We start from the raw sequence: 27,963 nt of genomic DNA, 5'->3' as shown, positions 1-27,963 counted from the left end.
TCAAATCAGGGCTGTTAGGTTCGCCTGGTGCTTAAAACACGGCCTTTACCGCGGCCGAAGAATGCGTCGCGTTGCCCCAACACTTAGAGCTCCAAGGGTGACAGGCCTAATAAAGGGCGCGATTTGAACTAAAACCATTGTCAGTTATCTAAGACCATCTTGCTGCTTCCACTCAGTTCATACCTGGTTAGCTTAAATCGTTGCGTAGGTTGTTAATGCTTCTTTTGTTCTCATGCTCTGGAATTGTTTGGGCGAGTGCGGGTAAATCTCGGACTTAACCAGATCTGGCGGCGATTACGCTTCGTCGAAGTATGATAGGCAACCTTACGATTGCGATTGATGTAGTTGGAGAAAGGCGTACAATTGATTCATTGAATGATACTAGCATCTATATGCGTAACTTCAATCTCCCGTAAACTATGTCCACGCTAATCTACTGCGTCTGTGCGTGTATGTAAGATGACCAGAAGCATATCTTCGTAATGAGAAATCCAAACCGTGAAAGTTGCTCTGCTGAAGCGAACGCTTGAAGGATGGAAAAGCAATTGATGCTCAGTTGGATATAATGATTCACTTCCTCTTGCGGGCAGAGGCTTGCGAAGTCTGCTTTCCAGACGCCTGGGAGGCTTCTTTCTTGTCCTCGACTTTCTTCACTTCCTCGGGCTTTGACTCTTCTTCGTCATCACTCTCACCTCCCTGGCCGAACTCGTTCACACGCGTGTAGTCCACCTTGTACTTGTAACTCTGGTAGAGCCAGATGAAGAAAATCACATCGTCACGCAAAGTCGCTAGTCGGTGGAGCCAGGGCATCTTCACGGTGAACGCAAATAGATCATCGATAAAGGTGTTGAGGAACTTGTAGGTCATGGCCTTGCCGGGCATATGAGCAACGGACTAGAGTAATGATATTAGTGAGAGGTCAACTGGAGAATGCGACGGCACGAACCTTTAGACGGTAGTTGATATACAAGCTAGGAACCATCATCAGGAAGCCGTAGGCATAGACACTGCCGACAAGAGTCTCAATGATATATGAGTACCATGACTTGTGCGTGTTGTACATCAAGCTGTACGCAGCGTAGGCTCCGAGAAGAGGCACGGCAATGATGTAGAGGTAGCGGAACGCAATCTCATCGTACTCCTGAGTCTTTTTCTCGGTTTCAGAGAGTTTATGCTTGTCCTCAAACACAATAACGTAGGGCAGGAACGAGAAGAAGGACCCGGCTGGAGGCGGGCGCAGACGGACATTGACCGTCTTCGTGACCTTCCAAGCTTCCAAAAGGATTCCAAAACCTTGGCTGGCAAGAATCATCCAGGAAGTGTTCTCACTGTTGTCCATGAGATACAGGAAGATGACCGCCTGCATAAACACATTGGCGAGAATAGTGCGAACTGACGTTCCGACATTGTCTTTCTTCTTGCGCCAATGAGACTGCGACGGGAAGAACGGTTAGTCTCACTAACAATCTGTTTGTCATTTAGACAAGGATGACTTACAATATCATTCTTGAATGCGAGTGTTTCAAACAGCATGTGCAGGATCGTAACCACACCGGTTGTACCCAGCAACCAGATATTAGTATCCAGGAGCACCTCCTTGATCATCTCGAATTCGCTCCCATCGCCGCCACCAGGAGTAGAGCCTCCAAATGCGGCTTGCTTAGTAGTCTGTTTCGCGTTGTCGTCGAGACTAGCCATCATCGCGAACTTCCAGTTCTGGAGGTTGTTTAGTGTAAACCGGAGCGGGATGGTCTCAACGGTCGAGTTAAGCTCCACCATATGGCTTCTCAACTGCCAGAAAGTGTTCAGAAAGACAATTGGGTAGTACCAACCATTCTGACCCGAGGCATCTCTCGCGCCAGTTGCCTCGAGTTGCGTGTGACGACGAATAGCAGGATGGATTTGACGGTACTTCATGTTTGCGGAATCGGGGATCACAGAGAGAGTGAAGTTCGGGTGGTAGTAAGACGCGATTGAAACGTCGGGAATACCATCATCTTCCTCCTCATCGGTTTCATCCCCACTCGCAAGTAGATTCTTAAGCTTCTTGGCCTTTTTCTTTGGAAGATACTGATTGAGAGGTCGCAAAAAGTGGACAGCCTTGTCAGTGCTGTAGTCCTTAGCCGTGGGATCCAACTCGTGTCCGCTCAGTCCCACGAAGAAGTGAGCCCAAAGGGTTCCATTATTCTGGACCTCTTTGGGAACCTGGATGGTGGTCTCCACGTCCCTAACATCACTGAAGTTTCCAAGACCAAATTTCTTCTCCTCCAAGACAAGAGAACTCGAGGGTAGAGACTTGAGCGAAGGAAGCACGATTGACGGAGAAACGTAGACGCTGATATCTAACGCGCTGTCCGAAGGCCAAATCGGGGAGATGGTGTCGGGAACGGAGCTGTAGGTCTCAACTTCGGCTCGGGGAGGACGTTCGTTAAAGGTAGTCACAGCGCCAGGTTTCCCACCAGATCCAGCATTCTGCTTGTTTCCAAAGAACTGACCGATGAAGAATTGGGTTACGAAAAAGATAGTGACACCCTGGATCAGAGACCTGACGAGGGACTAGGAGAGCCAAATGTCAGAACGATGAGATTCACCTTAGAACGGGATTATACGCACACCTCCTTGCTCCCCCTCCTCTCTTTGTTGCCGCTGCTCAGGCATTGTGAACCTGGTTCTTGACGAAGACGGCGGGGCTGGGAAGAAAAGGAAGAGGAGAAAGGCCACGGATGGCGCGAGATAGACTAGATGATGGAATCGCCTGCAGCCCTTGACTAAGGGTAGACTAGCCCCGGCCAACGGCGGTCCAGAAGCCCGGCAGTTCTACGGCTAAATCCGACTGACTTCCGCATCCCACCTCCTAGTACTACATCTATACCCCTAGCACTTGCTGCTCGCACCTTGGGCGTGTCCTCTTGCGCGATGGATATGCTGGCCCCGTGAATGTCACCCCCGCCCTTATGACAGAGAACAATCCCTCCCCCGACTACTCCCGCCCGCAGTTCCCTCCGCATAATGAGTCGCGGGTATGGGTGATCACCGCGGGGGATTCGCCCGTTGGGATTTCGGTTGCGCGCCAGATCCTTGCGCACGGGGACAGCGCTCTCGTCGGTATCTCGTCGTCGGACCTCGATCGCGATGCGTGCCGCCGGGACATGTTCGACGCCTTTGTGACGGAAGTTGAAGCCCATCGTGACGAGGGCTGGGCCGAGCGGTTCAAGTCCGTTCAGTTGGATATAAGGTGCGCATTGGATAAGTTACGGGCGCTTTGTACAAAGAGTATACCAGGCTGATACTCGCGACACAGGATAGTTGGAGAGTGTCAGGCAGTGGTTGCTGAAGCGGTTGCGACCTTCGGCAGGATGGACATTCTGCTCTGCTGCACCAGCCAAGGTGAGACATTGTCGCAAGCCAATTAGCTACATTATACAGCACACTAACTATTTCTCAGCCCTCGTTGGAACGGTAGAGGAGCTTGCGGCCTCCCAACAAACGCTGAACCTTGTCCGCGACCAGTTCGAGGTTAATTACTTCGGTCCGCTCAATATCATCAAGGCATCGCTGCCTCACATGAGGCGTCAGAAGTCAGGGCACGTCATGATAGTCTCCGGAATCAGTATGGACCTCAAACGTTACTATCCACACGAACCCATCCCTAACAAGCAAAAGCCGCCCACATTGGCACACCCGGCCTCGGGATGTACTGCGCAGCAGGCTGGGCCCTTGAGGGCTTCTGCGACGTAAGTCTCGTACCTCTAAAGCTCTCCTGTCGACTGCCACTAACCAATGTACCTCACATCAGAGTCTCGCATATGAAATTGCGCCCTTCAACATCAAACTCACCATCTTCCAATGCAGCATTGAAATCCCCATCCTCACAAACCTCGTCACCAGTGTCCCCCCAATTGTCCCAGCCTACTCCCCAGGCATAAACCCAGCACCTCTCTTCCGGGGAATCCTCAACCGCCTCGTGCCTCGTTTACCAAATACGCAGCACGGCAGTGACAACGTTTCCCAGAATCAGAGCCAGACCAGCTCCGTTGAAGACGGGCCCTTCTCAGGCCCGGATCTTATATCCACATATCCCCCGCTTAGTTCGGCGCACATGGGGATCCTAGTAGAAGAGACGGTTTACGCCATTACGGCAATTGGCGGGCACGAGAACCCGCCGTCGCGACATATTGTGGGCCAGGAGGGTGTTGCGAGTGTGAAGGAGAAGCTGAAGACTGTTAGTGAGGAGTTGGAGGATTTCATCCAGTGTAGTTTTGCAGTTGATTATGCTGCTGACGCAGAGCAGGGGCGAGCAGCCCGAGAGGAGAACACGGTGTTTGGATCAAATAATGATGCATTCTGATAAAATGTTGGGTATCTATATGGCGGCCTTTCGGCATGAGATGCGCCAGGGGATGATTATGTACAATGTGAAAACTGACTTTTGCGATGGAAAATGAAGATCTTGACCATCACTGCAAAAAGTCGTCCGGAAAGAAGGACATGCCTTCGGCTATGCAAACAGAATATGGAGCTGTTCAGAGTCTGTTTCTTCCCTAAGGAACATGCTATTTGTTCTTCAAAAACCAAGCTTGCCTGACTTCCCATAGGGTGCCCATATCCTGATTATTCCTGAAGCAGCGGAGCTCTTTCCAGGCATTGCCATTGGTGGATTTGCTGACCCGGCCATCGATTTCCAATATCTTCGAAGTAAGTGTATTAAGGGCCTGAATATCACGTACAATCACCTCATCCGCCTCGCAGTTCTCTTCAGGAGACGACTGGGAAGGTTCATCATCCACAAGGTCGATAATCTCTGGTTCTCCGAGCTTGATTTCGTCTAACCCATTTAACCTTGTATTCTTCGAAGGTTCTGCATCTGAGTGCGAGCCACCGTTCTGCATCTCCGCTGACGGTTCAACGTTGTTTTCGGTATGGGACAAGAGTGAGTCAGTTCCGTCTTCAGGGCGGGATTTGGTAGTTTCGACTACAAGATCGTCCGTTTCCTCCTGGATTGGAATAGGTTTTTGCTTGCGCGGACGTCCACGCGGCCTTTTGATGGGCATAGCTTCGATGTCGGGTTCGGCACTGCGCTTCCTAGAGGGACCAGCCTCTGTGTCTTTCGCATCCGACTCAGTATCTGTATTATTCAAGCTTACACCGTTGGTTTGCGATGATGGTGGGGTTATTGGGCCAGACTTTTGCTGGTCTTCTGCTTGTTCTTCTGTCCCCGGCGTCTTTGCATCTGGAGTCACTGCCGCTTTCAGGAATGTCCGTTGTCCCGCGGGAATAGCGAAAGTCAGACTCGGTCCATTGATTTCAATGACCTGAGGAGTATTAGTTGTCTGGAAGATCCGCAATATGAGGAACCAAACGTACCCTGGCCTCCTTTTCAATCAAAACCCTCGGGCGGTTAAAACTCCTCGACCATTTCAATATATCGCCCATTCGAATAACTCCATGCTCAATAAGAGTGCTTAGCTTGATCTTCGAGCTTGCACCAGCAGCCAAGGTTCTATCCATTTTCTGCTTTTGGCCCCAGAACTCCTCGAACTCTTGTTCTTTGAACTTATCAAATTTGCCAGCAGCTCGCTCTCTAACGGCCTCTTCAGCTTCACGCACCCACTGCGGATCATAGCGCCCACATTCGAGATCCAGCTGAAAGGTGCGGAGGGCTTCGCCCCAGTTATTTGAGTAAAGCAGAAACTGCGATGGTAGAGGGTCGATTTTTGCATTGGGGTCATTTTGAGAAGGGTTCGGATTGGGGTGTATGTCACTAGGGAGTAGATCTAGTATTTCTTTCTTCTCGGACTCTTCAAGACAGTTCCAAGCATCAGGGTGCGCGAGCAATGCCTAGATCCGATTAGCATTGTATTCATGGCACATCTGAGACCTTCCAAGGCATGCGGCTCACCTTTAGGTTTATGTCAATGAGTAGCGACTTGTCGCTGGTCATCATCTTCTCCTCTTCATATTTATCCTTCGCGGCCCTCCGCGGAGTCTTCTTTGGCTTGGAATTCGTCGAGTCCATCGCGACGCTGGGCTTCGCTACATCACCCGGTGCAGCTGCTTCAACGAAAGAGTCCCCACGACAATTCCTGGTCCATATTCGTCAGTATTAGCCACCCTAAGTTCGCCACAGCAGCTGTTAAGCCGTCAAGTCGAATTAAGCAACAAGACGCTGGGGGAATGAAGTGTTACCTCCCTGGCTGCCTCCTGATACTGCCGGTGTCGACCGCCTTACGTCCGCGGGCCATTGCTCCGCAGTCTGGACTCAGAGATGAGGACAACAAAGCGGAAGATCACGACTGTCTAATAGCAAGCACGGCTATATTTTTCTGAGAACAAGGATTGCTGGTATTGCTGGACTGATACTGCAGGATGGTCAAATCAACTCAGATTGCCAGGCTTGACGGTAAGACGCAAGTGTGAGAAGTGGGTGTTAGTGAAAGTAAACGGTGGAGCTGATGTTGTAGGCAGGCCTGATGCTGGCAGCATCAGTAGATGATGAGCAGGTGAGTTGATTTTATTCATCATTGCCTGTGTTGTAATCAATGCGCTCCATGGACTTACCATTCACAGTCCGAGACACAACTATCTGAGATCAAAGGTCAAGCTAAGATGATCTTCCGCCGACTGAGTCGAAATTCCGCGCCTCAAGCGAGCATTGAGTCTGGCCAATACAACCTTCAGTATGTCTTATTTGCTATGAAGGCATAAATTCTAACAAGGATTCAAGCTAATGAGAATAATAGCTATTTGATCAAGGATGACGTTTGTTTCCTCTGCATATGCGATAGCTCATACCCTCGCAAACTCGCTTTCACCTATCTGTCTGATATCGCAACCGAATTCACCAACACCTATCCTGCTTCACAATACCAGTCCCCAACCCTACGTCCGTACGCATTTGTGGAGTTCGACACATTCATCCAGCGCAGTAAGAAGGTGTACCAGGATAGCCGAGCTTCGGCCAACCTTGACCGGCTGAACGACGAACTTCGGGACGTAACGAAAGTGATGACGAAGAATATTGAGGATTTGCTATATCGAGGAGATAGCTTAGAGCGCATGGGTGAGTTGTCAGGCCGCCTGCGGGAAGATAGCAAGAAGTACAGGAAAGCGGCAGTACGCATCAACTGGGAGTTGCTGATAAAACAGGTTAGTTCGTCATGTATCCCCCAAAGTATCGATCTGACTCTTTGCAGTATGGGCCGTTCGCAGGTGTCGCATTCATCTTCCTCTTTCTTATATGGTGGCGCTTCTTCTAGACCCTTTCGCAGCTCAGCCATGTCACATAACTACCCGCTTGTAATTCATATGCATAGATAATGTATCCGGTGGTTGCAGGGCACCACCACATCTTCAGCTTCGAAAGAATTGAACAGGGCCTGGCTTGTACGGTCAATCCCCCGCAAGAGGAAAACGAGAGCATCGGCTGCGAATTTGCTGCCCCGCCTCAGATCAGATTTCGTCCTCCTCTTCATCAAAGTCATCTTCCTCTCCCATATCGTACAAGATACGTCCACCCTCACCAGGTCCGTTACCCTGTTGCGCATCGAAGTAAGGCAGCACAACACCTTCTCTATCCCTGCGCTGTCTCTCCGTAAGCCGCAGTTCAAAAGTAGACTCAGGCTCTTCATCCCCATTTGCATCACCCAAATCCTCTGGAGGCCGGTACAATGGATGGTCATCAAGCAATGTCACAATTTCCTTAAGTTGAGTAGCCGGATACTTCGACGCGGGAGGCAGGAGATACCATTCCAGAACTCCACGCCCGCTTTTGCGCCGGTATTCCATTTCCAGGACGACTCCTCCAGCTTCCGTGCCCTTCCCAACGGGCTTATCCAGCCTTCCGAGGAGCACGCCATCTTGCTCTTCTTCGAGCCCAAAAACGGGCGGGACGAGGCTGCGATCTCGCGCGGCCTTTTGAGCGAGGATGTGTGAGAAGGAGTGAAGTTTAATGACAGTCGTCGCGAGGTAAGTCAAGAGCGACAGAGGTGATGGAGTGTACGGCGATTGCGCTGGACGGCCGGGGACATCTTGGTGGAATGTAACGACGAGAGAGGTATCTGGTTTGGAAGTTGTGGGACCGGAGGGAACGATGAATGAACTGAGAAAACTTGAAAGGTGGAAAGACCTGTCGAGTCGGGTTGAGTGTAGCAGCGGGTTTATGGAGTCGATGAGTATTAGTCGTCCTTCATCCTATCAGCATTAAGAGTCTCATGGTGGAAAAGGTATGTATGCCATACGGCGATTAGGGCTGTTGGATGAATCTGGCTTGTAGGCAGCGGCGACTTCTCGCATTATTTCCGTGGGAGCCTTTCGGCGAGCAGGAACGAATGCATCAACACCGTCATACGGCTTTAACGCCTCGAACGCGATGAGAGTGACATGGACCTTTGAGAGCTGCGGCGATTTAGTACGACGTTGTCCAGCGCACACAACGCTATAACATAAATAACTTAAATGTTTGGTGGGGAGATCTTACTCGAGCACGTCGGATATATTCCTTGATCAATGGCGTAGCTGGCTGTTCCAACGAGTCCAATAGGAGCGTCAGTGGTGACGCAGTATCTCTGAGACTAAGCAGCTTCGAAATCAGTAACAGATTATGAGTCTGACGGTGTGATAGGCTAGACGGAGCCATGTTGCTATTTGGTATAAGAGAGAGGGCCGGAGCAAAGAGTGAAAAGAAGTTATGAGCTCTTCAAGGGCATTGCGGGGTTTTCATTGACGGCATGAGGGGTCGATTCAGCGCAAAAAGATTTCCAGGCGCCGGGAGCGCGCTTAGCCTTTTCAGGGCTAGCTTGAGGCTCGACGGGACGGGCCGCTCGCTTCTCTGACAGTGTCGTCATTACATGCAACTTGCAACTTGCAAGCAGCATACATTTACATGGACCGTATTCCACGTATAGAACACGATAGATGGGTGGAGAATACAATGTAGGATAATCAAAGGTCAAATAATTGTTTTTATGTCTCTTCAGACTCACGAGTTGTCCAAGCCTGCACACAGCTCCGAGAAACAGTACAAAAATAAACCAGCACCGGACTTTGTACTAGGATGTTAATCTGATCAGGGTTCATAGAAGCAAGATAAAATCGGAGATGACTGCAGTTTCTTACAGCAGGCTATCCTAACGGGAATAATTGCAACAGGTGACTCGTACAAAATAATACTTTGAAAACATGGAGACGATTGCCGAACGCTAGATCGGACGAGAAACTCTCAAGCCTCCAATCCCACGCTTGTCCCAGCCCCAGTCGTTGATAAACCATGGTCTTGGAGCTTGTAGCATATCAATGCTGGATCAGAAGTCTGTTTGATCATGTGGACTAGCCGAAGCATTCGTCTGTTCTACGAGATCAAGAATTCCCCTTCAGTCGCCTTTCTGTTTTCTTAAGGTGAGCCTAGAGGGCTTTGCCTAGTGTTTTTAATACTAGACAACTCCTGACAAGCTGGGTAACGGCTCGCCAGGGAGGGTGAGCTCGACACAGTAGCCGAAAAAAAGTTTTGAGTTTTGCAGCGGCCCGCATCCTTCCTGATCGATATTTTAGACCGCAAGGTTGGCGACGATGTAGTGAGATTTTATACAATAATTCAGTACGGAACTGCTATACTGCAGTAACACAGTTCCCTGTTCCTGAATTTCTGACGTTGACTCATAGATGTTCCATCGGCAAAGTGCAGGCGTACGCATGGAAGTCATGGAGATGTTATGAATGAGACTGTAATGGCGGCTGCGTCTTTTTTGGCAGCAAGTACCCTCGCTTCAGAGCAGCAATTTACAGTGCTGTGGAAGTCATTGACTAACCCCAACTTCTCATAGGCGAGTGCTTGCTATTGTTGGCATTGCGACAGAATATCCACGAGATCATAGATGAGAGGTTGAAGAAATCGTGTCATCATTCTGGTAAGTACTTGTCACTTCGCTAAGTCTAACCGACTAAATCCACTGGTTTGGCCGAAGGCTCAGCAAATAACAACTCGCACAATAATCTGGCCTGCGAGCTTATTAACTTTTTTCGCTTTGGAACAGTGCTAAAGACCTTTTAACCAATAAGTGGAAGATCCTTACAACATACTTTAACTAGTATCTATATAAATATGCAATAAGTTCGTCCGTCACCAGGCTGCTGAGCTTAGGCCATAGCTAGACACTTCTCAGTTTTCAAGCCAAGTGGGAATAGTGCAGACGGTATCCCAGCCAGGAGTAAATAGATGATACTTGCGGTACTCCGTAAAGGGACCCTTTGATTCAGAGACAGCTTGTTTGTCGAATTAGCCATGTAAGCGTTCCAGTTCTATGCCATATAAAATCATTTGCATGCGACCTTTTCCAGGGCTCAATGTTGCACAGCTTCACATATTACTAGCAGGCATGCTTGTGAATACTTTGTTCTTAGATTTACCTATTTGGTGTTATCAGGGAGTCTCACAGCATTATCCAAGCATTCTTCCTCTTGAATAATGCTTAGCAGAAATAACCACCAAGCTAGGCATGGAGTAGTTACTTGTGTGGTCTTTTGCATGCAATACTTTCCTGTCCAGTTAGCCCTGCACAGGATGAATTGGTTGTGTGGTAGCTGTGGCAGTGAAGACTAAAGATAAAGGGGCGGGCAGAGGCCAAACCTGAAATAGGTGGCGCAGCTGGCACAAACGGCCGCCCGTAATATCTTGCACGAAGCTTCAATCTTCCCCGAAGAACAGCAACAACCGTGATCACTACTAACGTTTCCCCATTTCCGGCTTAATCCTGCTCCTAAGGTCTACGACGATAGCCATCTCGCCTATTTAGGGGATTTGCGAAGTCGTTACCGCCAATTCCGCCATACGAACGGACCTCTCCCGCAACAAGTAACACTCAAACCTTCAGCACGTCTACAATGGCAGAGCCGCCGGCGAAGCGTGCTCGCCGCGTGGATAGTTCAGCGATGTGGGACATGGATGACCGAGGGTCGCGCTCCCCTGGAGTAGACTCAAACTACGATAAGAGTTCCCGACGCGGACCTCTAGACGACGGACGACGTGAAGCACCCCGCGGCGACAAAAGATACCGCTCCCGGTCGAGGGACAGGCGAGAAAATCGACGAGATAGGAGCAGGTCTAGGGATCGCCGCGATCGGGACCGGGATCGAGATCGTGACAGAAGAGACCGTGATAGGGATGGGCGCGATGCAAGAGTTCGTGACAGGAGTGTCAGCCGTGAAAGATACTCTGACAGACGAGGTGCGTTTCTCAAATGATCTATTCGCCAAAATGGTAATCTAACTTTTTAAGGAGGTTATCCTTCCAAGGGCGACAGATATCGCGACCGATCCCGTTCACCGATTCGGAACGGCGCTCGAGACAGGACGCCGCCAGGACGGGGCTCACGGGGTGACCGCAGAAACGACCGCAGAGACCAACGAGATCGACCGAACGGTGTGTCAGATTCAAACAATCGATCCGATCGGCTGAAGGAAGACATGGACATGGATTTGGACGACGCAGCTGGGGGGGATGATATCGAGGAGCTTATGCGACGGAGCATGGGATTCTCAAAATTCAGGAGTACCAAGAACACAAAGGTCCCTGGAAACAATGCCTACGGCGTGCGCAAAGAGAAGAAGACAGAGTACCGTCAGTACATGAACCGCCAAGGAGGATTCAACAGACCTCTGAGTCCGTCCCGGTGAAAAGCAAGATATACCCACCTGTTGTTTGTTACCATATTCTCATTTCGTTCTTCCGGTGCTTGTCTATTGGAGCATTCTATATCATCCTGGCACGTTTCATGCATTTCTGGTGTTAGGGCTGTCTTCAATCTTATTTCTGTGGACCCTATATTATCCTTGAAGCTTTCAGTTTTACTTGATGCCATTACATCGTCTCTGCATCAAATGAAACAATGACTCCGAACGATCTATTTCGCGGCAATGGCAAAGTCTGAAATATCTGACTTCGATCCGTCTTGTACAACCGGTCCATGTCCGATCGGCGAGACAAGCACATGACTCGAGTGACGTAGTCGGGCCCATTAAGGTACCTTATCCAGGCTTTGCTCAAGCCGAGACTCCCCAACTTTCACTACTCTATCACCGTGTCTTCACTTCGAGTTGCTAGCTCTCGAATCGCACAGTGCGGAAAGATGGCTGCGTCAACTGACCGTCGCGACATTGTCATTGTAGGTATGAACTAGCTTATCGTTCTTTGCTCTACCCCGCATGAGGTGGATTGATGGATGGCTGTACTGACCGTTCCAGGTGGCGGTATTATTGGATGCTGCTCAGCCTACTACCTGACGCGACACCCTTCGTTCGATCCCTCTCGTCACTCCGTGACTCTCATCGAAGCATCCGACATCGCAGGGGGCGCATCCGGCAAAGCGGGCGGCCTGCTGGCGCTGTGGGCATATCCGAGCAATATCGTACCGCTAAGCTACAAGCTTCATGCGGAATTAGCCAAAGAGCATAATGGAAAGGATAGATGGGGCTATAGAGAGGTTGGCTGCGCACAGTTGGTCGCACGAGGCCGCCCACTGGGCGAGAAGAAAGACGGAGAAAGTGCCGGTGGCTCCTTATCGCTTCAAAAACGCAGCGCAGCCGCTATGGGGAAATTAAAGACGGCCAGAGCGCCCCAGGAGCTGGACTGGGTCGAGCCGGAGTTGATTAGAGGCTACGAAAGCATGAGCGACCCTGGCGAAACTGCGCAGGTGCATCCTTATCTCTTCACAACGTCGATCGCCAAGCTCGCGGAGGAGAAGGGCGCCAAAGTAATATTGGGCTCTGTCTCGGATATTGACTACAAAGGTAATGGGGTTAAGTCTGTTACATATACAGAGAAGGAAACGGGTCAGGCGCAAACCATTCCTGCTACCGATGTTGTCGTCGCTGCTGGCCCATGGACAAGCTCCATCATGCCTGAAGCCCCAATCTCGGCAATGCGCGCGCACAGCGTTGTGATTCGTCCAACGAGGCCAGCGAGTGCTCATACCCTCTTTACCAACATCGAGATCCCGGCCAACTTTGATCCGTCCGTCAAGTCGCGGCCAACTGTGGCCTCCCCAGAAATCTACGCTCGCCCGGACGACACTGTGTACGCTTGTGGAGAAGGAGACCAGGTGGTTCCGCTCCCAAGTACAACCGCAGATGTTGAAGTCGATCAGCAACGATGTCAGGATATCATCAACCAGGTTGGATCCATTTCCGATGCGCTTCGTGATGGCGAGGTCACAGCACGCCAGGCCTGCTACTTGCCTAACGTAAGCTCATCCCGTGGTGGCCCGCTGGTTGGTCATACTGGTACGAAGGGACTTTACCTCGCTGCTGGTCACACCTGCTGGGGTATTCAGAATGCGCCAGGCACGGGAAAGCTGATCAGCGAGTTTGTGTTTGATGGCCGTGCAAAGAGTGCCAACATCGGGTCTCTGGATCCAAGGAACTTCCTGTAAATAGGTATTCGGCATTGTACATATTCATCGAGATAATCCAGATGAAAGCTTTGGGTAGAGGTATGGAATACTTCATAAAACACCGTTGCTCGTACTCTGAAGTATGTGGTGGAGCTTGGACCAAGTGATCGGCGGAGCGCGTAAGCTTCCGCTGATGCCAGATAAGAACTCCGCAATTAACCTCCGGAGACCAGTATTGACCAAGCTATTTCCTCAGTACATGAGGTCTCTAACCCTTTCTTAATGTCGGCAAAATAATGCGTCCTTCCATATCTTCTCTCCTTTCGGCACCACTGTTCTGTGCAGCGGTGCTCGCTGGCCAAACTACTGACGATGTGTCAACACTCGCAAATGAGGCTGCCAAAGCCAGCAATCAATCGCTGCTATGGGGCCCTTACAAGCCGAACTTGTACTTTGGAGTTCGTCCTCGAATTCCCAACAGCGTTTTCGCCGGCTTGATGTGGGCGAAGGTCGACAACTATGCCACCGCCCAAGAGAGTATGCGTCCACCATCGTCACAGACACCAATTCACGGCAATTGGCTTTCGATTGACTAGAAGCTAACAGTACAAAGACTTTAGACATACCTGCGAGCAAAATGAAGGAATGGCAGGCTATGGCTGGGACGAGTACGACGTTCGAAAGGGCGGCCGGGAAACGATCCACGACGCCGGAAACTCGCTCGACTTGAGTATCGATTTCGTCAAGGTCCCTGGCGGACAGCATGGAGGCAGCTGGGCTGCACGCGTGAAGGGCGTTCCTCGCGATGACGCTTTGCCCGACCAACCCACGACCGTGGTCTTCTACGCTAGTATGGAGGGACTTGGTAGCTTAGGAGTTGCAACTGAGAGCGATGACCCTAGAGGATTTGAGGGCAACGTCAAACTGAATGGATACACGACTGAGCTTGGGGATTTCTCAATTGATGTGACTACGGGCCCTCAGAGCAATGAGCATCCTGAGTTCGACCATCCCTCGTATGACGACAAGCCGTTGGACCGTACTATCGTGTCGAGTTTCGCTGTGCCGCCGGAGCATACTTGGCAGACCAAGGGTTAGTTATTAACTCTTGTCATGTCCATGTACTTTCGCACATTGATACTGATAATCTCAGTGCTCCTGTTTTCGCAGATGAAGAAAGCCGTTGACGAGACGGTTCAGAAATATGGCGCAGACAATCCGCCTCCACCTGCCCAGGTCTTTACCATCAACAACTCGCCCGGCGAGGGGAATGTTCAGTTGGTGCAAAAGGTTTTCTCTGGCGCTTTCGAGGTATGTCACGTAATTGGTCTCGGTGGCAACCAAGCTTACAACGGGCAGTTTGACATTCTATTCTCTTCCGCTTCTTCGCCAGAACCTCTCACCTGTGAGTGCCGTGATATGGTGTTTGACGACCAAAAGTGATCCTAACCACGTTACAGCTGATGTTCTTACTACTGAAATTGAGAGCACTTCGCTCTCCTTTTCCGAGAGGTTCAAGAAGATACTCTCCCCGCAGGCGCCCTTTGACTCGGCAGACTACCTTAAGTTCTCCAAATCCATGCTCTCAAACCTCATCGGCGGTATCGGCTTTTTCCATGGCACGGACATTGTTGACCGCTCGGCTGCCCCAGAGTATGATGAGGAGAATGAGGGCTTTTGGGAAGAAACAGAGGAAGCCAGAGGCCGGGCACAGCCTGTGCTTGAGGGACCAAAGGACCTATTCACTTCGGTGCCCTCTCGTCCATTCTTCCCCCGCGGCTTCCTCTGGGATGAAGGTTTCCACTTGCTCCCAATCCTAGACTGGGATCCTGATCTTGCGTATGCTCCCCGCATTTTGCCAATATGCTTCAACAGTTCTGCGAAGATAACTGACTGTCCCTAGACTTGAAATCGTGAAGAGTTGGTTCAGCCTAATGGATGAAGATGGATGGATTGCGCGCGAGCAGATTCTGGGTAGTGAGGCCCGAAGCAAGGTCCCGCCTGAGTTCACGGTTCAATACCCTCATTATGCCAACCCGCCGACTCTCTTCATGGTCCTAGAAGCCTTTATCGATAAGCTCGATGCGCAAGACAAGTCAGCTCAGATCTACTCTGAGAACGAGGGCCTGCACTCTGTCTACGTAAATCAGCCGAAGCTTGGAGAAGATTTCATCCGCTCGATCTATCCCCTCCTCAAAAGACACTACTTCTGGTACAGATCTACTCAATACGGTGACATTAAGTCTTACGACCGTGAAGCATTCTCAACTAAAGAAGCATACCGCTGGCGCGGACGCTCCGTACAGCACATCTTGACATCCGGATTGGATGACTACCCCAGGGCACAGCCTCCCCACCCTGGTGAGCTTCACGTGGACCTCATTAGCTGGATGGGCATGATGACCCGGGCACTTCGCCGCATTGCGGACACCCTCGGAGAGACTGAGGATGTTGAGGAATTTAAGACTTACGAAACCGCCATCGAGCGGAACATTGACGATCTTCATTGGGATGAGGATGCGAAGACTTACTGCGACGCCACAATTGACGACTACGAAGAGTCGGTCCACGTCTGCCACAAGGGATATGTGTCGATCGCGCCTTTCTTGACAGGCATGGTGGGCCCTGACAGTACTCGCTTGGAGGCCACCCTGGACTTGATCGAGGACCCGGAGGAGCTTTGGAGTGACTATGGTATCCGAAGTCTTAGTAAGAAGGATGAGTACTATGGCAGCGCTGAGAACTACTGGAGAAGTCCCGTGTGGATCAACATCAACTATCTTGTGCTGAAGAATCTTTACGTGAGTGATTACCGATTCTTCATCTCGAACAAATCTGACTGTATTATCTAGGACATTGCCCTCGCATTCGGTCCCCAGCAGGATCGAGCCCGCGCTACATATTCCAGCCTCCGGAAGAACCTGGTGGAAAATGTGTTCCGGGAGTGGAAAGACACCGGATTCGCCTGGGAGCAGTACAACCCAGAGACAGGAAAGGGACAGCGGACACAACACTTCACTGGCTGGACCAGCTTGGTGGTCAAGATGATGGCCATGCCTGACCTTCCCGCCATCGAGAAGACCGGCCATGACGAGCTTTGAACTGCATGTATCAATCCTGTATAGAAGTGTAGTATAGACTTGATTATGAGTGTCTTTGATGAGTGTGCAAGAAAGTAACGCCTGGCGCCGTATCGCCTCTCATAGCATGATTTAATGTCGCGGGTGATAAGAATCCTCCTCTCGGGGTTTACGTGGACGGTCATCTCGGTGTCTTGCATATCTATCTCGGTCGCCCCTCTCTTTGCTCCTCGACCGTGAATGTGGCCTCCTCCTATGGCGTTCCCTATCTCGGTCAACAGACCTCGACCTTGACCTGCGTCTATGACCCCGGTGACTTCGGTGCTCTCGTTCATCATGCCGCCTATGATGTCTGCGCTCTCGATCCCTGTCCCTGTCACCAACATGATCCCTTCTCGGACTCCGTGTACGCTCGCGCCTTCGCCTTCGACCATCCTTCGATTCCCTCTCTGCGCCCGTTAGCATTTGTACAACAACAACAACAGCTTGGCCCCGCCGTGCTCATACCTCTAGTCTTCTCCTCCACCGGCACACCGCCAGTCACCGGTTTCTCATCCCCGCCCAATGGCGTCACGTTCGCGTTCTGAGACGGCAATGGGAGGCCCAACGCCCGCGCCATGGCCTCATCCTCTGCTGCTTTTACGCGTTGTCGCTCCTCTCGTTCCTTCCGAGCAGCCTCGTCGGGGTCATCATCTCCGCGCGCATACCATTGTAAGTCTTTGCCCTGTTGCCATCGTCCGACTGGTGCCATGAGCGAATGGCCTAGGTAGTTTTCGCGGTGTGAGGAGTCTTTGACGTCGGACCATTTGAAGTCGCCGCGGCCGCCGCTGGAGTATCAAGTCAGTCAGAGTCCCGAATTGAGTGAGTGTGGATGCAATACTCACCGGCTGCCTTCTTTGCGGACTCCGGCGACGAGATCCATGATATCGGTAGATTCTGATTTGTCCTGTGCTCGATGATGTTAAGATCAAGGATAGCAAACGGAACTCAAGCTGGAGGCCTGTCTATGGCACGTGCGTTGCTGCCTAAAGCGCAAGGCAGCAAATAGCTACCGTATGACTTCACCTGCGATGCCCCTCCTGCCACTGACAACCCTATATCCAATTTTCAAGAGCAGGAGACTCAACTTATTCTTCTCTGCTACAAATGTGGGAAGCTAAAGATGCTCAGCACAAGTTCAGTGCAGAGTGAAAGACCTCTCACTTTGTGTGGTGTGCTGCCCAACCTGGTTCTGATACATATACCTGCGCGCGCTCTCCCATCATAATTCTTATCATTTGCTCATTCTATCAACCTCCTATTGAAGAGAGCTGCTCAGGATTCAGAATTTATTTTTATCGCGAGTGGTCGATGCTGGATAGCTGTAGTTGTCGACAATGGCGTCCACGAGCCACAGCCAGAGGGCAACAGTCCCGAAAAGTTGCTATGGAGAGGGCCTTCAGTTGAGAGCCCTGAATGTCGAAAAGGGCCCATCGCGGGTAGGTGACTTCTCGTTTCTCAGAGCCGTTGGTGCTTACCGGTATGCTAATGTTTGCCTAGTACCCTTCGTACGTTTTCTGCTATGGCTGGCTTCTACAAAAACTGATTGAGACCACAGAGCGGATGATGTCTATCCTCCTCGGACCTCCTACTGGCGCTGTAACCTGGTAACTACATATCAGTACACTCTCTAAGACATAGATCATACTGACGTAAACAGACTGCACTCTCGCAACGGCGAAATCTCCTATTCGTTGCTTGCAGCCACCAAATCTACGTGTGGGAGCCCGCAGGTGCGTCGCAGACGCTTGGCAATAAGCCGGAGATGATTATCGCACCCGTCATGAAAGAACCTCAGGCTGGAGGTTACATCCGGCCAACGTCGCCGCATGAGATCAATAGCCTCCTTGTGGATGATCTGGGCCGCGAAGAAGTCTTGCTATTGGTCACTGACTCTGGCAATGTCTGTGGCTATCGAGTTGAAGCCATTTACTCGGCTTTGAAACGAGCGGCAGACAATGGAAAGACTAGACCTTTAGATGGCGCTGAAATCGACCCATTCTTTATTGAGTATGTTGGCGCCAGCGCTTGGGGCCTAGCAATTCACAAATTCGCCCGCTTGATCGCGGTCTCGGCCAATACTGGCGATGTGACTGTCTTTGCCTTTGCGCTTGTCAGTCCGGAGTCGGACAAGGTCGACGATTCATTCCGTCAGCTAGAGGAGGTTGACAACACAAACGAGTACAGCCAAACCTGGTTGCATATACGGACCGCACAACAGTTTAGGAAACTGCAACAGTTGATGCCGAAAAAGCATCGTACTCGGAATATCAAACTAACATACAGTGGCCATTTCACCAATATACCGTCCGTTGGATTTCTGAACACTGATTTTGATCCGAATGGAATGTGGATGGTCAGTACAGATATCTTTAATAGAACGATAGTCTGGAAGATCTGGGAGACTCTGGGTCCGTTTAACGACTATCACCTCAATAATGTGGCTCCGTGGAGCATCCCAGAGGATGCGTATCTGGACGACGGGTAAGCTTTGTCTCACAAGTTTTTTTTCCCAACATTGCTGACCGTATCTCAGTGATCGTGGATGGTCCGTCATCGCCCTTGACCCGCGCTCATTTCATTTAGTGAAGACCGAGGAAGAGGCTTGTGGTGGTCGTCCCCGACGGCGTATAAAGAACAAGCATGAGATCCTCGACTTGACCAATCTCACCAAGAACCTCCCTGACTCATCACGTCTCTACAACCATTTCCCACCTGCCGTTAAGGCCAAGCCAGACGAAACAGTGTTGCCCGACTTCTTCGGAGCAGACTGTCTTATTAGTGGCAATAACGTCCAGGGAAATAATGAGACAGAGAAACTACAGCCTTCTGTGACTGACGACTTACGCCAGTTCGATTCCGCAGAATCAACCGGCCCCCAAGCTGTGGATGGTTCTTTCAATGCTGATGAAATGAGCGAAGGCAGCGCTTCTGGCTCGGCCTCCGATACAGAGCCCCAGCAACCTACAGGCAATCGTGCACTCCTAAGAGCCCTAGCAAACCACCCTAATCACGTACTTTCCCCAGAAAGCGTATTAGAAATTGCTCTCCGTGAAACCGCAGGTATCGATATCAACGAAGTCCAAGCCCTCCTTTCCGATGACGATGACGACAATTCTCAGCTAGAAATGGAGGTCGACTCTTCTGACAACGGCGGAGACGCGTACGAGGAAGATACTGCTCCTCAAGAGGACGATTTCTACCGTCAGTTCTCCAAGCGTACGTTTTCCACAACACTGTCTCCATCACCCGCGATCAAGTGAAACAGACAGAAATACTAACACCGACCCAGCTCCCCCGAATGCCGACTTCCCAATCCTCCACTTCTCCCACACAAACATTACCCTAATCTCAGACCCTTTCTCCCTCCACCCAAGTGTCGTCCACGGCGCCCCGCTTCTGCAACGCTTTCTCCATCCCATTGGGCCCATCCGCGGCTTCGACCGTCTCAACATGATCAAATATATCCCTGAACATGGCATCGTCGTCGCCGCCTCCCAGAAGGGTCGTGCGGCCATTATTGCGCTTACTGAGTCGGCCGCAACGGGACGCACCTTCCGCGTAGATTGGATTGTCCCACTCGAGAGCCAGGAGAAGTACGGTGAGCGCCCACTTCTCCCGCTACTAGGTGTGGCCGTGGCTCCCATGCAGGGTTTCGAGATTCCGCATGATGTTCCGTTTATTCCGCGGGGTGCAGACGCAAACGGGGTGGATGATGAAAACGAAGGCGATACTGATACCGAGACGAGCGTGGACGACTTGTTATTCCAATACAAGTCCACCACTGGTTCGACATCAGCAATAGAAGGTATCCAAGATCACCCCACCCTTCCCGAATCACACGCCCGCGCAACCCGGGCCTACCAGCCCGAAGAGAGATGGCGAGGATGGAACCCGTCCCGTCGATATCGACTTCTGCTTGTATACGCAGATCACTCGGTCTTGAGCTATGAGTTCTGGTATACATGGAATGCTTCAAGGGAAAGGGCTGGAGCTGTTGATAGAAGTGATGATGGGGATGGAGATGGTGCTGGGAATGTTGGTGAGAGCGAGGATGACTATCTCATTCTGTGAAAGGATCGTTCTCGCGAGCCTAGAATTTCGAGCGGATTATTGGGTGGTTTATTCCTCTGCCATTTCGGGATGGGCGGGACGCTTCTCAGATTATTAAGGTCATGGTGAGGTATATATTCAAGTTTGTGTGTCGTCTCCCGCGGTTTTATGTAAAGTCAAATATTCCGATAGCGATATCAAGCTGCATTACCAACAATCCCCTCATCCAACCTAGGTATCTACCCCCGTGAACTTTTAAAGACATTGAATAGAATATAACCATGAGTGCTATGCTGTACATGCCAAAAATTGAAAGTGAAATCATGAAAATTAGAGCCCAACCCCAATTCCTGATGATGCGGAGTACAGCAACGTCTTATACAGAAGTAAGAATAACGCTAGATATGCAGACAGATGATAAGATGAGATAGGTAGCTGCCCATAATTAAAAACAGCAAGATGGAAGGTTGCCCCGAAAGATGTGTTCTAATACTGTCATGGTGTGATCGTGAAATCGTAAAGTGGTGACATGTGTGTATGCGTGAGTGTGAATCAAATCGTTAAATGGTATAGACGTATATAGGTGGAAATAAGAGCGGACGAGCAAATTCAGAGCTAGGGTTGTCGGATTCAGAAACCGTCCTCTAACTCGTCACTGTCCCATTCATCTTCGCGGTCGTTCTGGACGAGGTCAAGGAATCGCTGGAGGCCTGCTCGCGGAACGGCAGGTGGTTCAGGCGCAACACCCCCAGGTACGCGGCCAGCTCGGATCTCTGCCATTGCTCGGGCCTGGGCTTGTCGTTCGGCTGCGGCTGCTCGGCCCGCTGCATCGAGACCGTTCGCATTTCGTCCCAGAACGCGATTTCCAGCAACGGCTTGGTTGACCCGAGGAGGAACCGGAGCTGGTGGTGGAGGCTGTCTTCCATTTCTCGGCTCATTGTCATCGCGGTCCATCTCCCATTGCGGTGGTTCTTCGTCGTCACTGTCATCAAAGACCATCTGCTCAGGCACCTGATGCAAAGCTTCAGCACCTTCCGGATCAATGCCATCACCACCTTCCAGATCCCAGAGTCTGTTAAAGCAAGGGCTGGTAAGGTCGTTGAAGTGTCGATACGGGTTCCCCTCCTCAAGCCAGGCGGAGCAAAGATAGCAGAAGTGTGTGCCGCACTTGAAGCATTTCATGTGATTGCAGCCCATACGTTTCTGGCAGGGAGCATCGCATGTTGGGCAAGCGGACGTGTACAACCTGAGATAGTTCTCTGTTGCTTGCTCCTCTGCGGTCAATTCTGCCTGTCGCCGAGGGAAGCACCGCACTAGTTCTCCATGCCATCCTTTCTTGCATACACAGCAAAATGCGTAATTGCAGTCCTCGCAAATAGCCAGCCGATCCGCCATGGGAGGTAATTGGCTTTCCTCCCCTAGGGGATCGAAGACAAGGCCTTCTGGTTCGTCATCGGAGTCTTCTAGATCGTCTGACATGGGATCGACCGGTTTAGGATGCTTCTTTGACCGAGCCGCGCCCTGGCACCATTGTCGAGGGCAGTAGATAGTCGTCTTGTCAGCTTCCAGCTTTCGTTTCCGTTTCATAAAGACATAACGTTGCACTGTTTCTTGTTCGAGGGGTATTTGCAGGAGCTCTGATGGGCTAAGTGTGCGATCTCGCTTCTTGCGGGGTTTTTTCTCGCCGGCAAGTGGTGCCTTTTGTTCTTGACCACAATCAGGGGCTAAGCACTTGACACCCTCAACGTCTCCCTCAGTGATGCAGGTGTTGTAAAAGTCCTGCAGGCAAGGTACGCAGAAGACATGGGAGCACATTAATAGCCGATGACAGTTAGCGCCCTTCTTAGGCTCGAGACATATCCCGCACTCGAAAGTTTCCTGTTCAAACTTCTCACGTTCTGCCTTGTTGTTGAAATCCAGCAAGGCAATCTTCAATTCCCGCGGGAGTCGCACTTCACCACCGGAAGCCTCCTCGATTCCGAACGCCGTCTCTGCCAGTTGTTGAAGATGATCTATGTAGCTGAAGACCACCAGGGACCGGCCAAATTCCTCCCAGAGCTGTTTGCCATCGTCCAGCAATTTCGTAACAGCCCACAACGGCAGCCAGTGCGGATTGGTGCTGAGTTTGAATGTAGGAGGTTTTGCCGAAGGATAGCCCGCTGGGAGCTCAATCTCAATACGAAGAGGCGGTAAGTGGGCAAGGACATGTACGTCTCTCTCCGTGTCCGTGCTTGATTGGTCGTCTAGTTTGGCCTTTGACCCTAGGCCGACTTCGTTGGCGTCGAGGGAAGTCGGAGGAGTAAGGACCGCAGGAAAGCCAACTTCCGGATGTTGATAGAAGCAGACGTTCAGAGGTGTTGTTGGTTTGACTGGTATGTCTAGCGACGCTCGAAAGGGAGACGAAGGATCGACCTTGATTTCCGGGAAGATGGCGGCAATGGACGAGAGTTCTTCTGATCGCTCATCCTCCAAAAGAGCTTCCGACTCCATCGTGGCAGGTATGATAGCAGGACAGGCCGCAAAAATGAGGATTGCAAGACCTTGATCGGCGTTGGGGCCAAAAGCGGCAAGTGGCGATGGGCTGATCAGTGATGAGCAATGGCTACAATCATATTAGACTCCAATATAGATTACCCAAATGCTACCGAGGATGTTTGTCCCCGAATGCTCCTCTTTCGCTCTTCGCTGGAGTTGTATAGAGGCAGATGCCAAGTAGGATCGGGGCAAGGGAGGCGGCTGTCATAAAATCGATAGACCAGTAGGTAAGTCTGGGTCCGGGAAAATATGGGAAAAGGTCCAACGGTTCCTGAAATTGGTATAGACTACTTCTAGAAGCAGCCCTGCGGTGGCGGAGAAATGAGGCGAATGGCGTGAAGAAAAGTATAGAGGTGGGTCACGCAGTCTGAATGGCGGGGAGGACGATAGGGATCGAAGTTAAGGGATCGCTAATCGAGGTATACGAACAGCCAGGGAGGAATAATGGGATGATTGAGAAGGCTGTCTGGCAAGCTGGAGAACCGACGCTGAAGCAGATGGAAATGAGAAAGCTGAGTGTAGACGTGGAGAGGAGAAGTGCGTCATGGTTTTGATGCGAGATAAGCGTAACAGGAGCTTAAGAAGACAAAGTCGCAGCAGGTCTTGAAGACGAGCAGTGAGAGTAACAGTAAAGGAGAAGCGAGACCAAAGATAAAAGAAGTAGAGTCAGTAATGAAGATGCAAAGGTGATTGCGATATTATTGTGATTGATTGTGTTGTGGGGGTGGAATGGCCAGTTTGATGGGCATCAGGCAGTCTTTGGTGCCCAGCTGTACACAGGAGAGGTCTATTGTTTTAGAATCTTCATCGTGTTGATATCTGACTTGAGGATTGTTTAGTTAGTTTAAAAATAGCGCTCTATCTCGCGTCTGCACAATAATTTCTTATTGCGAGTCCACGAAGCGATTTGTTATCGGCGAGGCTGCTACCAACCCCTCCCCCTCATTTCCGTTGCCGCTTTTAGGCACCATTCGAAGGGGGACAAAAGCAGCGGCTGATCCCGGCTCGGAGAAACCGCTCCCGGTTTACTTTATCGCAATGATAACAATCAAGCTCTCCGCAGCATCAGGTGGCCGACGTCACCCATACTGCTCGGCACGGTTGGATATACATTTGGGCACTGTATCTTTATTACCAACTGCCCATCCAGCCAACATGGGGGAGGAAGAGCAGCCTCTAGCCTCGCTATCCCTTACTCACGTTCATTATGTGAGTTCTCCGGGCCTTCTCAACCCCAGGCACGGAGATTGACCTACCATCCGATTACAGAACCCTGATGACCCTTTGTCTCTCGTGTCGGCGTGGCTCGCTCTCGTCCCTCAAGCGTTATGTGTCGTCTACGCTACACTTGTCTGGGCTTCGCGAGAAGTGGAAGTGGGCTTGATGTTTGCCGGACAGCTGGTCTGTGAGGCTCTGAACTTTGCCCTCAAGCGCATTATCAAGGAGGAGCGACCGAAACGTATGTCAAACGGGTTGAGCATTCTGTTAGAGAGAGCTTGGGCTAATAGCGACCGGAACAGAGATGTTTGGGAAAGGCTATGGCATGCCGTCATCACACGCGCAATTTGTCGCCTTCTTCGCCGTCTATATGGGCCTATTCCTCATATTTCGACACTCACCAACCACTCCAAACCAGGGAATCATATATCGCATGGTCGCCTCTTTTGGAATTGCACTCGGTGCCACCGCAGTGGCCGTCAGCCGTATATACTTGACCTATCACACCATCCGCCAAGTTCTCGCAGGGTGCGCTGTTGGAATTGTTTTTGCCCTCATTTGGTTCATATTCACCGGCCTCTTGAGAAGCTATGGCTGGATTGACTGGGTGTTGGAGCACTCGATAGCTAGGTTTCTGAGATTACGGGACTTGGTGGTAAGTGAAGATCTTGCTGAAGCCGGATGGCAGCGGTGGGAGTCAAAGCAGAGAATCAGAAGAAGCGAGTTCGGCGGCCGTCAGTCGTCCAAGGTAGACTGACATTGTGTACATGCCCCTTCGCAGGACTGTTGAGCAGACGTGATACCCTAGACCGCTCACTATAGTCCGAATGTATATTCATTCATCAATTGTCTATTACGACCCAGAGGCTAGTTGTTATCAGGATTGCTTTCTTTCGTCCCACCAATTTTGGGTGGTGACATCGGTATACTTTTCTCATTTATCCAAAGCGAAGTAGTCGCCAGCTTGAAATTGTTGATCCGAGACACAGTCAGCCTGTAATTATTGAACATGCTAGTCTCCCATGGCAAGCCAGCAGAGTGTGAATCCGATGGCCGGACGAGGAGGCCATTTAGATGTGGGGATACGAATACGTATACGCACCAAGCGTGGTGTGTATGACCGCAATGACGGTGGGTTATACTGTAAGCTTTGACTGTTGCAATTGTTCTGGCTGACGCTTTGTCTTAATACGCATGATGATACCATCGGGACGGATACTCATGAAGTCGGAGGAATATTAGGAGGAGCTCATCGTCCTCGACTAGCTGACGGCCAATCAGGATACATCCCTCATTAACAGGCAACTAGTTTCTCACGCTCGACGAACTTCCTTCTCTCTTCGCTTTCGATCTACTCCATGACCAGAGGTGAAATAAGGGTACTCTCTCTTCTTTAAATCATGACTACTCGTCTCTCTTTGGCTTTGACAGCCATCCAGATAGCCCTCATCGCTATATACTTTCAGCAGCCACTGGCCGAGTTCCTCAATCCACGTCCAACTGTCATTGACTCCAAGCGGGGTATCACATACATCGGCAGCCGGTCCTCTCATGGTGCCGTCGAGCATTTCCAAAATATTTTCTACGCAGAGGAACCGACAGGCCCTCGGCGTTTCGCGCCGCCTGTCCCGACAAATCCACAAAGAGGCTCCGTTATTGATGCTACACAGTCCGGCGCCTGGTGTCCGCAAGGAACTGGGGACATACTGCCGTTCACGAGTCGAGTTACGAATATCAGTGAGAACTGTCTCAGCCTGAGGATTGCGAAGCCGACGGGGACTAGAGGGGATGCGAAACTGCCGGTTATCGTGTGGATTCATGGAGGTTTGTGTTCGATCTATTAACCAAGCGACGCATTGCAGAAAGGTGACTGACGAATACGAAGGTGGACATATCCTAAACTCGGCTTCTGATATACTGTATGAGCCAGATGGCTTGGTGAAGCACGCTCTTGCGAAAGGGCGGCCCGTGATATATGTTGGAATTAATTACCGACTTGGCCGTAGGTACATCATGGGTGTTGTGCTTAGGAAGAGTCAGGTCACTAAACATCAATTTAGTCTTTGGTTTCGCAACTAGTACGACGCTCATCGAGAGGAAGGAGACGAATGTAGGGCTTCGCGATCAGCGCGCTGGCTTGCATTGTATGCGACCATGGCCTCATCTAATCAGCATTTAGAACGCTAAATCATTGAGCAACCAGGGATTCGCGATAACATTGAGGCTTTCGGCGGTAACCCTAACCAAGGTAAATTAATTATCCCCCACTGGTCGTCGGGCTCAAGGGCTGACAATACCTTCCAGTAACTGTCATTGGACAAAGTGTGGGAGCTGCTGATATCGGACTCCAACTAGTTGCATACGGGGGAGAAGAGCAGGTTCCGTTTCAGCAAGCACTGATGATGTCCGGGGCCATTGGGACAATCTTCAACACCCAGCCAGATCTAGTCGCCAGTAATACCGCTGCCATAGCACAACAGGTGGGATGCGTTACTCAAGACGGCCACAGCCAAAACTTGCAAACACTAGAATGCCTCCGCAAGATTTCTTTTGAGACTCTAACCAATCTTTCCGTAGCTGCAGCCCGTGCAGCCCGTCCACTATTCGGCGAAGGGTTCTTCTACCCGACGATCGACAACGATTTCATCCAAGATCGACCATCGCAGCTGATACGCGCCGGCAAGCTCACCAAAGGTATCCCCGTTATAGCATCCTGGGTAACCAACGATGGTGCCTGGTACGCTCCATCCTCAACGTCAACGGACGAAGAAGTATTGGGTACTTTTGGCCTGTGGCTCCAGAACCTGTCCGAGTCCACGAACAAGAAGCTCCTAGAGCTATACCCTCAAGAAGACTTTACGCATATGGTCAGACCCAAGATCGATGGTCCGACATCGCCGCAGTATTACCGTGCCGCTCAAATGAGTCGTGATATCTGGTTTACGTGCCCAGTACTAGATTTTACGTGGCAGTACGTCCAGCATGGGGGCGTGAAGCCATCACACGTACGATTATACGAGTTCAACCAGACGCGGTACGCCCCTGTTTTCGAAGAAATGGGCGTCCCAATGTGGCGTGTTTCGCATCTCAGTGACATACCCTACCTATTCAACATTGACCACCTAGGAGGTGGTGCTGATAATTCGGAGGTGCACCGTGCTCTGGCTGAAGACTTCAGTTCGAGAATTATTCAATATGCGTATGGCGCCTTACCTGGGGTAGAAAACAGTGATGGTGAGCCAGGGTTCTGGCCGCCTGCTTACTCAGACGATATGCCAGAGCAGAGCCATATATCGGTACCAAGTCAAGGCCCTAAGAGCATGTCGATCCAATTGTTTGGTGGTCCGTATGGATCGGGACCAGTGTCGGTATTCAAGGACGCAGAAAGATATTTTGAGGCGTCAGGAGAGGCAGCGAATGCACTTTACTGGGAGAAACTGTATAGTCGGTGTGAATTCATCAATGGGGAGCAGTTTAGGGCTGAGGCTGGGGTTTAAAGGGACGGAGTCAGTATTCTTTCTCGAAGAAGCGAGCCCAATGTCTAGCTTTCTTTGATACGCGGAAGGCATTAATATATGCTCAGCGATAGCGCTTTACTGTCGTCTTTTCAGGGTTTGTTCTTATATAGTTCCCAATTAGGAAGTACCGGCGATTAA

At 50.8% G+C, this 27,963-nt stretch overlaps 12 protein-coding genes across 12 annotated transcripts; 7 read left to right on the top strand and 5 right to left on the bottom strand.

The window, feature by feature from the left end:
• Positions 1–570: 570 nt before the first annotated feature.
• On the bottom strand, positions 571–2,658 carry DSM5745_04201 (CLPTM1 family protein; the record flags this gene model as incomplete). The annotated part of the gene is made up of 4 exons (XM_026746217.1): positions 571–894; positions 947–1,432; positions 1,498–2,556; positions 2,614–2,658. The coding sequence occupies 4 exons, from the start codon at positions 2,656–2,658 to the stop codon at positions 571–573; spliced, it is 1,914 nt and encodes a 637-aa protein (XP_026605213.1).
• A 296-nt stretch (positions 2,659–2,954) lies between these two features.
• DSM5745_04200 (short chain dehydrogenase/reductase family protein) lies at positions 2,955–4,348 on the top strand (the record flags this gene model as incomplete). Its single annotated transcript, XM_026746216.1, has 4 exons — positions 2,955–3,235; positions 3,302–3,387; positions 3,446–3,734; positions 3,799–4,348. 4 exons carry the CDS (start codon positions 2,955–2,957, stop codon positions 4,346–4,348), a joined length of 1,206 nt encoding a protein of 401 aa, XP_026605212.1.
• A 205-nt stretch (positions 4,349–4,553) lies between these two features.
• On the bottom strand, positions 4,554–6,242 carry DSM5745_04199 (uncharacterized protein; the record flags this gene model as incomplete). Its single annotated transcript, XM_026746215.1, has 4 exons — positions 4,554–5,312; positions 5,365–5,838; positions 5,900–6,083; positions 6,187–6,242. 4 exons carry the CDS (start codon positions 6,240–6,242, stop codon positions 4,554–4,556), a joined length of 1,473 nt encoding a protein of 490 aa, XP_026605211.1.
• Positions 6,243–6,470: 228 nt separating this feature from the next.
• Positions 6,471–7,256, top strand: DSM5745_04198 (SNAP receptor SEC22; the record flags this gene model as incomplete). Its single annotated transcript, XM_026746214.1, has 4 exons — positions 6,471–6,500; positions 6,568–6,677; positions 6,741–7,146; positions 7,194–7,256. The coding sequence occupies 4 exons, from the start codon at positions 6,471–6,473 to the stop codon at positions 7,254–7,256; spliced, it is 609 nt and encodes a 202-aa protein (XP_026605210.1).
• Positions 7,257–7,449: 193 nt separating this feature from the next.
• Positions 7,450–8,635, bottom strand: DSM5745_04197 (Elongator subunit IKI1; the record flags this gene model as incomplete). Its single annotated transcript, XM_026746213.1, has 3 exons — positions 7,450–8,183; positions 8,238–8,394; positions 8,477–8,635. 3 exons carry the CDS (start codon positions 8,633–8,635, stop codon positions 7,450–7,452), a joined length of 1,050 nt encoding a protein of 349 aa, XP_026605209.1.
• A 2,240-nt stretch (positions 8,636–10,875) lies between these two features.
• On the top strand, positions 10,876–13,421 carry DSM5745_04196 (uncharacterized protein; the record flags this gene model as incomplete). Its single annotated transcript, XM_026746212.1, has 5 exons — positions 10,876–10,962; positions 11,006–11,218; positions 11,270–11,413; positions 11,452–11,611; positions 12,235–13,421. 5 exons carry the CDS (start codon positions 10,876–10,878, stop codon positions 13,419–13,421), a joined length of 1,791 nt encoding a protein of 596 aa, XP_026605208.1.
• A 257-nt stretch (positions 13,422–13,678) lies between these two features.
• cwh41 (mannosyl-oligosaccharide glucosidase) lies at positions 13,679–16,483 on the top strand (the record flags this gene model as incomplete). Its single annotated transcript, XM_026746211.1, has 6 exons — positions 13,679–13,919; positions 13,996–14,475; positions 14,536–14,787; positions 14,843–15,221; positions 15,286–16,183; positions 16,235–16,483. The coding sequence occupies 6 exons, from the start codon at positions 13,679–13,681 to the stop codon at positions 16,481–16,483; spliced, it is 2,499 nt and encodes an 832-aa protein (XP_026605207.1).
• A 355-nt stretch (positions 16,484–16,838) lies between these two features.
• On the bottom strand, positions 16,839–17,384 carry DSM5745_04194 (MMtag domain-containing protein; the record flags this gene model as incomplete). Its single annotated transcript, XM_026746210.1, has 3 exons — positions 16,839–16,909; positions 16,970–17,289; positions 17,347–17,384. 3 exons carry the CDS (start codon positions 17,382–17,384, stop codon positions 16,839–16,841), a joined length of 429 nt encoding a protein of 142 aa, XP_026605206.1.
• A 454-nt stretch (positions 17,385–17,838) lies between these two features.
• Positions 17,839–20,575, top strand: DSM5745_04193 (uncharacterized protein; the record flags this gene model as incomplete). Its single annotated transcript, XM_026746209.1, has 5 exons — positions 17,839–17,940; positions 18,002–18,100; positions 18,162–18,985; positions 19,038–19,720; positions 19,794–20,575. 5 exons carry the CDS (start codon positions 17,839–17,841, stop codon positions 20,573–20,575), a joined length of 2,490 nt encoding a protein of 829 aa, XP_026605205.1.
• Positions 20,576–21,184: 609 nt separating this feature from the next.
• On the bottom strand, positions 21,185–23,044 carry DSM5745_04192 (RBR-type E3 ubiquitin transferase; the record flags this gene model as incomplete). The annotated part of the gene is made up of 1 exon (XM_026746208.1): positions 21,185–23,044. The coding sequence occupies one exon, from the start codon at positions 23,042–23,044 to the stop codon at positions 21,185–21,187; it is 1,860 nt and encodes a 619-aa protein (XP_026605204.1).
• A 1,200-nt stretch (positions 23,045–24,244) lies between these two features.
• On the top strand, positions 24,245–25,064 carry DSM5745_04191 (phosphatase PAP2 family protein; the record flags this gene model as incomplete). Its single annotated transcript, XM_026746207.1, has 3 exons — positions 24,245–24,298; positions 24,359–24,548; positions 24,610–25,064. 3 exons carry the CDS (start codon positions 24,245–24,247, stop codon positions 25,062–25,064), a joined length of 699 nt encoding a protein of 232 aa, XP_026605203.1.
• A 643-nt stretch (positions 25,065–25,707) lies between these two features.
• Positions 25,708–27,804, top strand: DSM5745_04190 (uncharacterized protein; the record flags this gene model as incomplete). The annotated part of the gene is made up of 5 exons (XM_026746206.1): positions 25,708–26,131; positions 26,193–26,309; positions 26,368–26,451; positions 26,511–26,555; positions 26,612–27,804. The coding sequence occupies 5 exons, from the start codon at positions 25,708–25,710 to the stop codon at positions 27,802–27,804; spliced, it is 1,863 nt and encodes a 620-aa protein (XP_026605202.1).
• Positions 27,805–27,963: the final 159 nt, after the last annotated feature.

The sequence above is a fragment of the Aspergillus mulundensis genome (assembly GCF_003369625.1).
Source record: "Aspergillus mulundensis strain DSM 5745 chromosome Unknown scaffold_3, whole genome shotgun sequence".
NCBI classification, from domain to species: domain Eukaryota; kingdom Fungi; phylum Ascomycota; class Eurotiomycetes; order Eurotiales; family Aspergillaceae; genus Aspergillus; species Aspergillus mulundensis.
The sequence above is the reverse complement of the archived record's forward strand: the minus strand, read 5'-3'. Positions and strand labels throughout refer to the sequence as shown.